Consider the following 12,360-nt stretch of genomic DNA (forward strand, 5'->3'; position numbering starts at 1 on the left):
CCAACTGTTTGTATGTATGCCTGCCTGCCTGCCGCCCTCTTCGTTAAGCTGATACAGGAGGAGGGAAGAAAGAAAGAAAGGCACACATGCATGTCTCGCTATCGTCTGAAATGTTTATCCCTAATAATGACTCCATACTATACTCAGCAGTAAAAATATAATATTTGATCTATAATCATATCACATCCACATTAATTCAAAACAATAATTGATGTAATATTTCATCCCAAATATTTCATTTATGATAAGATCATTTAGTCCCATATTAATCGAGGAGTATGTGAACCAAGGATAAAACTATACGGATACGTTCATCGTTCAAAACAGATAATTCCTTACGAACCTACGAGTCGCACCATATCGAATCAACACATTACTGACTTGATTTGAAAATACGATCCCTCCCTAATAGAAAGGCATTCACGTCTAATTTGTCATCTTTGTCTCCACCACTCAGAACATAAAGATCACAGCCCCAATTATATATAATTAGGCCTCATCGTGCTCAAAGCTTCGGCACGACTAAAAGCTCAGAATCTTTGGGACTCAACTGATCATAAATGATGACAGCTCTCATAGACTCTCGTAAGTCTTCTTTTCGGTGTCCGGAAAGTCTGTTTAATCATTGGTGAACGACGTGAAGTCAAAAATAACATTTATGATCAGTTCGAATTCGACATGAACTCCAAATTCTTTATTGGGAATGAATGGATAGTAACTCACATTATAGTCCAATCGAACTCATCGAGTTATTATAATTAAAAGTCACATAAATATCTTCTTATATTTTCATATTAATCATTCTTTTTCGTTTATGGTGCTCATGCAATTTCTATTATTGACATGGAATGCCAAGTGGGGGACATGCATGCAGGGATAAAGACATTTTGAAAGGAAGATTAATATTTTTATAAATTATAAAAAAGGTTAAAATTTCTCATTCCTCTTATTTTATATTTATTATTTTAAGTCCAATTTATACAAAAATTTGTATTTAGGTATTCTTGTGGTTAATCTCATTTATTGACTATTAATAAAAATAATATTAGTATTCGATATTGAATTTGCAAGGGATAAAACATATATATATTTTTTACTTTTCTAAGAATAAATATGTGAGGAGGAGCGAACAACTTTTCAAGAAAAAATACAGATTTGTGATTTTTTTTTCAAATCAATCTTTTAAGAATTATTTTTTTTTACAAAATAATCAAGTTATCACTATATTAAAGAACTCTATAATATCTAACATTATACCATTTTGATTGAAAAACTAACATAGTTAGATTCCAATGAGAAACTAATTATATATTACAAAGGAAATGACTCTATAATTAAAATATAAAAAACTAATCATGATTTTATGGCTTTTTTTTTAATCGTTCAATAAAAATAAATAAATTATAAAGAGGCTGATTTTCTTGAAAAAAAACTGTTTTTATTTTTTTCTAAGTAGTATCTTATGTTTTCGTTTTCTCAAATAATACTCTCATAATTTCTCAATCTCATAAATATCATTCTTTTCTTTTATTTTGCCTTTACATTTATTATCGTCTATACCCCTACGCCTCCACCTTTGTCTAGAAAAATAAAAGTGACGAGCACGACGAGCATGAAAGGAACGGAGACGATAAATACAACAGATAAGGAAGACAATGTACAAAGATGATAAGACCCCATGGTAGGAGCAAAGACGAAGATAACAAACGCGAAGAAAAATAATATTTATGAGATTAAAAAAAATATAAAATATCGTCTAACCAAAAAAAAAAAAAAAAAAAAAAACAGGAGACGTTATTTTGAAAAAGAAAACTTTTACAGACAAATCGGCTAATTATCTTCCAAATCAAGCAAATCTAATTCGAAAGAATTTTTTATGCTTTTTGGTTCCCGAGGTTTTGTTTCCATTATAAATAACAAAGGCATGAAAGGCTTTTGGTTTGTTGGAGTGACCACAGGCTCCACCTCCTCCTTCCCCCCTTCTCTCTCTCTCTCTCTCTCTCTCTCTCTCTCTCTCTCTCTCTTTATTCCCTTTTCCTCGCCTGTAATTTATTGTTTTCTTCATCCATTCACAGCCAAAGGCGAGGAGAGAAGAAAAGGTCTCGCCTTTGCTTCTCAATCTGCTTCTTTTCTTCGAATTCAGTTCTTCCCTCCCTTCCTCTTCTCGGTTTCGATCGGTGGGCAGCGTTCATAGGGTTCTGAGATCCTCGAACGAGTCGTAGCTCCCTCTGGCTTCCAAGTCAGGATTCTCCAAGACCATTTGGTTCGGCGCCAGATTTAATGGGCCTCTTTGCTGATCCATGAATCCGAGTGTTGTTCTTCTTCTCCTTCTCCCCCTGGATTTGTGTTGCAAGATACCAGTTTCGAATTGTGAGCCCATGATGACGGGATCGCGGATGGAAGCGACGGCGACGGCGACGGCAACGGCGACAGCGACGGCGACGAGCTACTCCAGCTCAGATTGGGTCCTCGGCCAGAAGAGGTGTGGGAACGGGAGTTGGACGCAGGAAGAGAACAAGCACTTCGAGGACGCGCTGGCCAAGTTCGACGGGGACACCCCGGACCGCTGGGAGAAGGTGGCGGCGTGCATCCCGGGCAAGACGGTGGCGGACGTGAAGAGGCATTACCGCCACCTCCTGGACGACGTGAGGGAGATCGAAGCCGGGCGGATCCCCTGCCCCGGCTACGCCTACAGCTCTTCTTCCTTCACCTTGGACTGGGAACACAGTCATGGCCTCGACGGCTCCAGGCAGCAGCCCTACTGCATCAGCGGCAAGAGGTGCGGGTTGAGGGCACCCGATCACGAGAGGAAGAAGGGAGTCCCTTGGACCGAAGAAGAGCACAGGTGTGTTTCGAATTAGATGTCATATGCCATCTTCTTCCTCTGCACGTCATCCATGTCCTCTGCTCGTTGCAGGCTCTTCTTGCTCGGCCTCAGGAAGTACGGCAAGGGGGACTGGAGAAACATCTCCCGTAACTTCGTGACGACCAGAACACCCACCCAAGTGGCCAGCCATGCCCAGAAGTACTTCATCAGGCTCAACTCCGGCGGCAAAGACAAGAGGCGGTCCAGCATTCACGACATCACCACCGCCAATCTGCCGGATGTCAAACCCCTCTCCCCCTCTCAGCTATCTAATCTCTCCGCCCAGTCGAGCCCCTTCTCCGTCATCGTCGACTCCAACCCACCGACGGAAGCAGACGTGAGCCGCTTCATGCAACAACACCAGTTCGGAGTGACACCATATGGTTCGGCGCGGGGTGGCGTTCTCCATGACTCTGTTGTCTGTGACAATGCTTCCTTGTTTCAGATGCGGTCAAGCCAGCATCACCCCCGCGGATGAGGTGCTCGGAGAAGTCGAACGGAGATCGTGGTTACTTTTTTGTTGTACATTCTGTCATTTCACATCGTATAAGCGACTATGGCATGTCAATTGAATCGCATAATGCTGCAAAATTGCTATGCGCATTGCTTCTTTCGCATGTGCTACTCCAAGGAATTCGGAAGGTATTCGAGACTGTGATTTTAGCTGCCGCTTCTCTCTCTCTCTCTCTCTCTCTGTGTGTGTGACTCTCTGTCTGTCTCTCTTGTCAGCATCATTTCGAATCCATCTGCAATTCCATTGTGTTGAGTTGGTAGTTCGCAGTGGCTAATATCAAATTGTCTTTGCTCGAGTGTAAATCCATCATTCGGTGTATCTAAATCGTCGGAACAGACTATGACAAAAGAAAGAGGACAAAATGACCGAAATAATAAGCTCAAAGGACATGGCTGGACCAGTCCCCACTATCATGTATTTTATAAGCTGTTCATGATGGTAGCATCTCTCCAGCAGCACTAAAACTATGCAGCCTTCGGTGGTGGTGAAGTAGGTCGGAAGAATCCCAAGGACCTGGAATCTTTCCTCCGAGATTTAGCTATTGGGTTTCATCGAATGCAGCATTAGGTTGAGGCTGTAGTGGGAGGTGCGCCACTGTCGTTACTGCCGTGCGGTGGGAGAGGAAGTGACTTGTGATGATACAGACCTCAGAAACAGCGAAATGCAAAAAAAGGCAAGAGGATGCAGGGCAACAGGAGAGGCCATCCAGCTTCTCTCTTTCCCAGGAAGAAGAGAGGTGCTATTTCGGGGGAGGGTGGTGCAAAGCTTTTGTTGCAAGTTGCGGAGAGGGAGAGGGAGAGGGAGATGGCACTCACTCGCTCACTAGCTGCCACTTTATTCTAGTTTGATGTGCCACCGGGTGGATTGAGACCACAAGCGTGAGGTGGAGATGTTTTATACTTTTGAGCAACTTGTCTTTTCCACAGTATTCTGATTCCAAAGTTACTGCAGTGTAATTATTGTCATGGGTTTAGCCATGTTTAGTTTACAGGAAGACCAGCCTGCTTCCGTACTCCATTATTGCCTTTTGCATATTATTTTGCTGCTAGCAACCGCACGACGCTGCACCGGTACGACGGAGAGAGGGGCCGTCGACGAACGAACCACCAACGAAAAATTGAACTGATCAACAGTATATTATGATCATGTGTTCTGTTCGTTGTCGCGTTGATGCAGCCGTTTTGATCTCTACATCTTACTTACCACGATATCATATGATGAGAACTTTTATTATTAGTATCGGTATCTCAACTCTCCAACACTCGACAAGTCATGCCTGCCGGTCACTGTAACCAACAGTAATGAGTCCTGCCCGTATGCCACGTTGCCGTACCAAATTCCAATCATTGTTCTTCCACTGCTTCGAGTGTTATCGTCAATCCTCGAGTGCTGCAGCAGCAAAATATCTTCTAGGGTTTTTATTTGTTCCTCGAGAAAAATACCTTCGGACATTAAAATCCTTCACGATTTGTTTATAGGACTCGAAAAACACTTTCGACCAGTCTGTGCTCCTACAAAGTTCGTCAATGGGAAACTTGGTAGATCACATCTGACATGAAATTAGCCACAATAGAACACTTCACTACTTACCTACCTACATTTAAATGAAAAACCTATATACAATCACTTGCTACACTGATGCTGCTTATCTCTCTTCAAGGTAAAATTGAAGGCACAAAGTTTCCATTCAAATACTTGCTTGTATGATTGAGATGGATAGATAGATCATGGAAGGTAACTGATGTCCAAAGTTAGCAAGGAACCACAAAAGGCATCTCTTCATCATTATAGTAGTTAGTAAAATCACTCCATAGAAATTGTTCGTTCGTGATTCTTAAAGCAAAATCATCCGCATTCGACGAGCTATGAGCAACAGATTAGGCAGAACTACTGCAGCAGATATCAGCAATTGAACAAGCAAGTAATAGAGTGAACTCAGCCTCAGCCAATCGCAAGGCATCAAAGTCACAAAAGTACTTTCATTTATCGGCTTACAAAGAAGAAGACAGCTTATTAGAGTACCGGCTGCTCGAAATATCAAACTGATACAGACAACACATATAGACATGTTCATCGCCAGAACCACATCCACCACCGTAGTAGGCGATATAGTAGGACAAAAAGAAACAGCAAAGTTAAACAAAAGGCAGCACATGTAGATTTCAGGCTGGATATAAAGGAATTACTGACTCCGAGCAGTCTGTTCGTTTTCCAGCAAGGGAGTAGTAAGCAAGAATTTGAGCCTGACTCTCTATGTTTCCTGTCCTGACTTCAGTCCCTTTCGGCGGTATAAATTCTATGTTCCAGAAATCACGGGCCATGACCAAAAGGTCTCTCCCGGTAGGAGATGCAACGTATCCCTGCACCCACAAGTATCTCAAAGAAGGTAGCTGCAAAGCTGCCATGGCTAAAGCACGCTCGCTGAAACAACAGCTCCTCAGTTCCAGCTTTTGTAGCTGTGGGCATCCTTGTGAAAACAACATCATTCCACGGTCAGATTCCCCTACATTACCCATCAGTATCCACCGAACATTGCTACTTAACTCGCCAATGTAACCAAGACCAACATCTGAGAGACCTCCAGGTCTCAGATAAAGAGCAAATCTCCTAAGCTTGGTGCAATCTCTCAGCAGAGCACGGACACCATTGTCAAGGGGCAAGTCTGTTATCCTCTCTTCTCTGTCCAGTAAAACTAAACGAAAATCACAAAGGTTTTTGCTGAAAGTGCCAAGACATTCTAGAGCTGCGTTTGTGATGTCAGAGACATATACCGCCAGGTATTCCAATTCAAGGCATCCCTGAGCTAGAGTCGATAGACCGACTTGGGAAACCCGAGCCTGTTCATCCTCTAGACCTTGTTCATCGTCCCCTCGCTCTATTCTGAGCCTTCGGAGTTTCTTACATGTTTGAGCAACCACCTCCAATCCTCTATCTCCAATCACGTCCCTCACCTATCAGGGAAAAAGAGTTAGCTTAACCTCATCAGACCAAAGGCTTACGAAATGAAGTGATGGCATGAGTTATGGTGTATGCTACCTCGAGAACTTCTAGATTTGGACAACGTTGGATCAGCTGGCAATGATCCTCGGTGCTGAGCAATGTATACTGCAAGTCCAGTTTCTTAAGTGCTGCAGCAAATGGAAATAATATGCTCATTTCATTCTTCCCCATATAGATGAGACCTACGCAGCACAGCCTGGGAGGAAACTGGATCTTCTTATACGTATTGACCTCTCCGAGTTGATCATTGAATGAGCCCCCACCAAACTCTTCCAATGCCGTTGCAAAGCGGAAAAAACCAACTAAATCATAGATGTCACATTCACTGATCTTTAAGGAAACCAAGTACCTGCAGTTCTTAGCAAGTAGCTCGAGATCCTGTGGTGTAACTCTAAGTTCGGTCATATAAAAATTCAAAGTCTCAAGCACAGAATTATTAACAGCAAGTTCATGAATCCATTTGTCATTATTCTCAGTAATTGAGCTTTCTTCCAAAAACAGTGTTCTAAGACATCTGCATACACATATTAGTAAACCAAATCAGTTGAATCGTCAGATGATGGAGGACACAGCAATAAATAATCAGTTATATCAGAACAATATGTTTTCAGAAGGTCATTAGCACTAAAGAAATAAAAAAGCAAAAGTATGCAGGTACTTGCAGATCAATCTGATCAACTAAATGTTGATCATGAAAAGATGCCTGATTCAATTGGAACTTATCGTAAAATGGCTGATAAATAAACGTATAGTATATATATGTGTGTGTGCTTGCACACACACACACGCATACTGAATTTGCCGACACAACATACAATGGCAATGTATATATGTGAAAAAAATGTACACATACATGCATTTATACTTTGCCGTCATTATTTCTTCCTTCATAAAGTTATCCTTGCATGGTATGTCCATTTTGGTTGGATTCTGATTAGATCATAAGGTCATTTTGGTTAACATGGTGGAAGTTAGGGTTTGTATTGATAAGCTGAGGACTATGCGGAGATCAGATTTGTGCCTTTTGGTAGCCAAAGAGGATAATCTTCTTTTGTCGATTCTTTCCTCAAAATGGTTCTTTCATAGGAAAAAATATAAAATCTCCAGCCTCTCCCTTCTCTCCATGGCAACTTAGGCAAGATTCATAAGGATGGAGATGGAGATAGTTGGCGCCTGAATTTGAGAAGTGTGTCAAGTCAGGGATCATTCTATCTTACAATCTCTATTGCATCATTCAATTTGGTATCTACTATTGTTGTTGACATGAAGGACTCATTAAACTAATTTCTTTTTTCATCCTTTTCATGTCGATTTTTGTTCTTCACAGGCTTTGATCTTGCAAGAACCTATAGATTTAAGATGCTTTTAAATATCCCTTAGTCATATGTAAATAACTCAGTGGGTAATGGTTTGTAAAATTGGAAGTGATGGGATACGGATAGAAGAGAGAGTAAAGTTCAGGTTCAACGATGAAATTTTTTCCTAACTCATTCCAGTAAAAATAATGAATAACACTGACTGAATATAGTCGAAAGAAAACCAGCCACAACAATCTAGAGCTTAAATTTCAAGACAAACTCTTCCACAGGACACCAAATAATTAGGTTATGGCTCATAAAATCGATCAAAGATAATCCAAATAGACTCAAACTAAACTATTACTCTAACTATACTGTATCTCAACAACTGATCTAACCAAACTCAATTTAACATCCAATTGTTACTAAAAATATTCTTTCATGGTTGATCTAAGTAGCTTTGGGTTGCATCAACACCGCAAGAAATATGATCAGTGTCCTTTGCACAAAAACTGATTCATATGGCAAACATGGTGGTATCTCTACCATAATGTCAAGAAATAAGGCAATAAATTGCTAAAAATCGCAAGATGTTAAAAAGTGAATAAAAGCTGATGCAGTCATTTACGGTATCCCAAATTGTCATTATGTGTAAGGTTAGGGGTTATTTACACAAATATTTAATTGGCTATGAAACCGTAGCATGTAGAATAAACATGTGAGACAGCTACAATATTCATAGAACCTACCTTCATTTCCTGGAACATAAACTGCACATGGCTTGTGTGCCTATCATCAATGAAGCTGCCCATTTAACCAAAAGATATTTAATGCATAGAGTTATGTACTTCAACATTTAATTAGCACTTTTGGAACTTCAGATAGAATAAGTTGGATACTGAAGATACCCTTAAAAGCTCAGTCTTGGCTAGGAAAATCAAGAAGAACATTGAACCTCAAAGCAGAACTCAACTGAATGCATCAATGATTGTTTTATTGGGACTAACAAACACAAACTTGAGGACATAAGAAAGATGATATTTGTAATAAAGAAGTTGCAAGGGTTCTAAGTTAGAAAAGAGAACTAAAGAAATAATCCAGAGGAACAATCGAAATAAATCTGGAGGCAAATATATTTTTGTGTCATGAGACCAGGATGTACAGGAAGTAAAAGGTTTCGAGAAAAAGGGACACAAAACTGGGCCAAAAAGGAGAGATATGACTATTAAGAGGTATTTTCATGTGGAAACAAGTGATCTTTTTGTGGATATCTGGCCTAATTTGATTTTTTTGGGGATCGGCTTAAAAGAGTGTAATCAGCACACAGGCAGCAAGAGACAGCCAAGTGCCTATAGTAAGGTGTGACCAAGGCACCAAAGTGAACGCTACGCATGAAAATATAAAGAAATATTTGGAAGAATTATCCAGAAGCTCTAAAAAATTTTAAGGGGATATCAATTATTTCCTTGTGTTTCTGCACATTTATGGCGCCTCAAGTTTGAAGAACCATCTCAAATTTCTTTGAATGGCTTTCCTTGAACATTTCCAACCTATACTTACCGATATCTTTGCAAATAATGTTTTACCAGTCCACTAAAGTGCATATAATAATGGACACTATCAAAACCATTATAAATGATAGCTATAAAGGGAAGTTAACAATCCCATCAAATCCTTCTTGATGGAATAGATATCAGCACTACAAATTATTACAAACTTTTGTTACAAGTTATAATGGGAATTAACAGAAGATAACAGCTTCTACTGGCAAAATAGATCCTATAACAATACAAAAGGTGTATTAATCTCAATTCAAGTTACATTTAATTACCATTTAATGATCCAAAATATATTATATTATTTCACTGAAGAGTTGAATCTCATCAATGACTACTACTTCTGTTTAGTGTCTGCTATTTTTCCCACTACTCAACAAACAACCCCACCCCCACCAAGAAAAGAATGAACAAAAAACTATAACACTGACTAAACAAAAAGATCATAAGTAATAGCAGATAGCAATTTTCTCAAGATATTATGCGACAAATTGACTAATGAATTAGGTCCATTCTTATAACTTAGTGGAAAATATGTTTGCACTTGTATTTTCATGATTTACAACAAACAGCTTGGAGCTGGAGGAGGTTTAGTGTAAAATAATAAAGAAATAAACACAAGATACAGACGTACAGCATGGTTGAGCATATCCAAGATAACACTCACCCTTAAATCTACTTGAACTTGGCCTATGAACCAGAGATTCTTGCTTGTGCTATCACACAAGACTATAAATTCTGTAACATAATTATGCAAGGATTAAAGTTTTGAAACTTTAGATGTTACAGGGAACATATAACCAAAGTGTTAATTAACTGCTGTTTGTCATAAATAATTGCTGCTCTGAGAATTATTATCCAAGAGAAGATAAATAGCAATCTTCCAATAATGGACAGAACAAATTCTTCCAAGTTTAAAGCATAAATTAGGGAATTTTATCTGCCTGAAGGTGCTTTGACACATAATCTTAGTATCTTAAAGGAAACATGGCAATCACATCATGGAATTAATGCCAAGTTCCTTACAAAAAAGATGAAGCTGCATGTGCTAGTGCAATGGATATAGAACATCAGAATCACGTCAAGGTACATGATTTGATATGTCAATTATATGTTCCAGACTAGTCACACCCACTTTTCTCTGGAAGAAAGTACATTCACATTTGACAACTACTTCAAACTCACAGCAGTTGGATCTTACTACTAAATCCAGTTTATGAATACTCTGGGGCATCATAGACTTAATAAATTTAAACCTCCGAGAATAATGCAAATTACTACCGTCAAATTTATGGGGTCTACAAGTTTGGTTCTTTCTTCCATGAATCTTACCTTGCATCCAATGCGAAGAAAAAGTCCGTAAGTTCCAGAAAAGAATTTTGATGACAAACATATGTATAGGTACTCATCTAGGAATCAGCATCAGAAAAAGAAGAGGAATTGGAGAATAAGAGCATCATATTAGCATACAAAATTCATATACTAGCTCTTCAGGCTCTTGATTCTCAAGACAACCAAGATAGAGAAAAGAAACTAACTGGTTTTTTGCTAGAACCTAACGCATTCCACTCAACCGTATCAAAATTTCATTCCGAATTCCAATTTTCAAGGAAATAGGTTGCTGCAAACATGACCTTCCACTCCACAGGGCGGAAGGTCACAAGTGTTGCAGGCTGTCAAGCACGACGAAAACAAGGTTCACATAAAATGTGCTCAAGCGTCATGCACTTCTATCAGGGCAAACTTTTTAGGACGATAAACAGACGGAAGTAAACTAAAATTTCAGTCGACCAAAAAGATGTACCTGCAGGAACGCGCAACGAGGAGGAGGGCATCTGTGGAAAACCCAGAGCACTTGTCGAGCTTGAGCGACTCGAGCATATGACCTCTGGCCTTGACCAGCACGGTGATATCCTCGTCCTTGACGATCATCCGCCGGAAGTGCAGCGACTTGAGGCAGTTGAAAGCCTCGGCGATCTCCCTGACCCAGGGGCCCGCGTAGCCGCCCCAGTCCTCGGGTATGAGGTTGAACATGGCGGCACGGGGCTTGCCCTTGAGCTTGAGGGACTCGAGGTTGGGGAATCTCCGCCGCAGCCGGTCAGGACTAGTGGAGTAGCAGATGGCGATGGTGACGTGCTTCCGCGAGAGGGCGTCGATCTGGTACCACTTCTTGCACACGAGCGAGACGGCCTCCCGGTCCCGGGGATCATCCACGTACCCCAGCACGAACTCCAACGCCAAGTCCGATATCCCGAAACTCATCACCCTGCTCAAGCTCCGGTGCGCCATCGCCCCCACCCAACCTACAAAACCCAACCAAGAAACCACCTCAATCACCAGATCCGCGACGAAAAGCCACAAGCTGAAGACTCCATCGATTCCAGCGGATCAAGTTCCTCTTCCTCCGATCTCAGTGCTGAAGAAACAACGAACCACAAGAGAACCCCGAAGCTCCCTCCCTCTTCTTCTTGTAAAGAAGCCGAACAAGGAACGGGCGACTCGACACCTCACCTGCGGATCAGGGGAGCCTGGGGGTACCTGGAGGCGGGGAGATCGTCGGGGCGGCCGAGCCGTCCATGTAGCGCGACGGCCGATGCGGTCTTCACCGGAAAGTGTCAGCCCTAAAATCAAGTGAGAAATGTCTGGGTCTTGTGCGTTCGTTGAGGGCTTGTAGCAGTCTCTCCGCTTAAAAGGAGGCGAGAATATTTAGATGGAGATAGAGGAGATGAGATTAACAGCAAGAAAAATATGAGTAGTAATAATCTATGGTTCGTCGAAGCAGTAATCGGTCCCCTCGGATTGTATTCTTCCGCGATCAACAGCTGCGCTTTGTCTTGCATACCGGCGGGTACCGCATGGGATTGTAGCGGCGACGCGGCTGTCGTGGGACCAACCTGTGGGTCCCTGACATCTACGTATGCCACGTTACGGATCGAATCCGACATGCTCTCCCCTTACCATCGGATTATCCATCGGCAAAGGGCACTGACTCCCGCCCGCTCCGCCGACCACAATAATATCGTATATTAATATTGCACGGCTTTACGAAGGATAATATAATAAATTAATGTTGCATAAAAGACGACTAGCACCGAGGATGAGCGAAACCGATGGGAATGGGTGCCG

General features: G+C 41.2%; 2 protein-coding genes across 3 annotated transcripts; one reads left to right on the forward strand and one right to left on the reverse strand.

Moving 5' to 3' along the window:
- Positions 1 to 1,945: 1,945 nt before the first annotated feature.
- LOC103990210 (transcription factor DIVARICATA) lies at positions 1,946 to 3,535 on the forward strand. The gene is made up of 2 exons (XM_009409285.3): positions 1,946 to 2,845; positions 2,918 to 3,535. The coding sequence occupies exons 1-2, from the start codon at positions 2,301 to 2,303 to the stop codon at positions 3,342 to 3,344; spliced, it is 972 nt and encodes a 323-aa protein (XP_009407560.2). The 5' UTR covers positions 1,946 to 2,300; the 3' UTR covers positions 3,345 to 3,535.
- A 1,810-nt stretch (positions 3,536 to 5,345) lies between these two features.
- Positions 5,346 to 12,171, reverse strand: LOC135581568 (coronatine-insensitive protein homolog 1b-like). 2 transcript variants are annotated; one of them, XM_065114815.1, is made up of 4 exons: positions 11,746 to 12,171; positions 11,039 to 11,537; positions 6,417 to 6,894; positions 5,346 to 6,331 (listed from the first exon to the last, which is right to left on the reverse strand). In XM_065114815.1, exons 2-4 carry the CDS (start codon positions 11,521 to 11,523, stop codon positions 5,543 to 5,545), a joined length of 1,752 nt encoding a protein of 583 aa, XP_064970887.1. In that variant the 5' UTR covers positions 11,524 to 11,537; positions 11,746 to 12,171; the 3' UTR covers positions 5,346 to 5,542. The 2 variants fall into 2 exon arrangements, with proteins under 2 accessions (XP_064970887.1, XP_064970886.1); XM_065114814.1 differs by having other exon boundaries at positions 11,773 to 12,168.
- Between the last annotated feature and the right edge of the window lie 189 nt (positions 12,172 to 12,360).

This window comes from Musa acuminata, chromosome BXJ2-6, assembly GCF_036884655.1.
Source record: "Musa acuminata AAA Group cultivar baxijiao chromosome BXJ2-6, Cavendish_Baxijiao_AAA, whole genome shotgun sequence".
Lineage (NCBI taxonomy): Eukaryota > Viridiplantae > Streptophyta > Magnoliopsida > Zingiberales > Musaceae > Musa > Musa acuminata.

Coding starts and splice junctions, on each gene's coding strand:
- LOC103990210 (XM_009409285.3), top strand. CDS start 2,301: ATGAATCCGAGTGTTGTTCTTCTTCTCCTTCTCCCCCTGGATTTGTGT. Junction 2,846..2,917: donor TGGACCGAAGAAGAGCACAG/GTGTGTTTCGAA, acceptor TGCTCGTTGCAG/GCTCTTCTTGCTCGGCCTCA.
- LOC135581568 (XM_065114814.1), bottom strand. CDS start 11,812: ATGGACGGCTCGGCCGCCCCGACGATCTCCCCGCCTCCAG. Junction 6,895..11,038: donor CTCGTTGCGCGTTCCTGCAG/GTACATCTTTTT, acceptor ATGTGTATGCAG/ATGTCTTAGAACACTGTTTT. Junction 6,332..6,416: donor CAAATCTAGAAGTTCTCGAG/GTAGCATACACC, acceptor TTTCCCTGATAG/GTGAGGGACGTGATTGGAGA.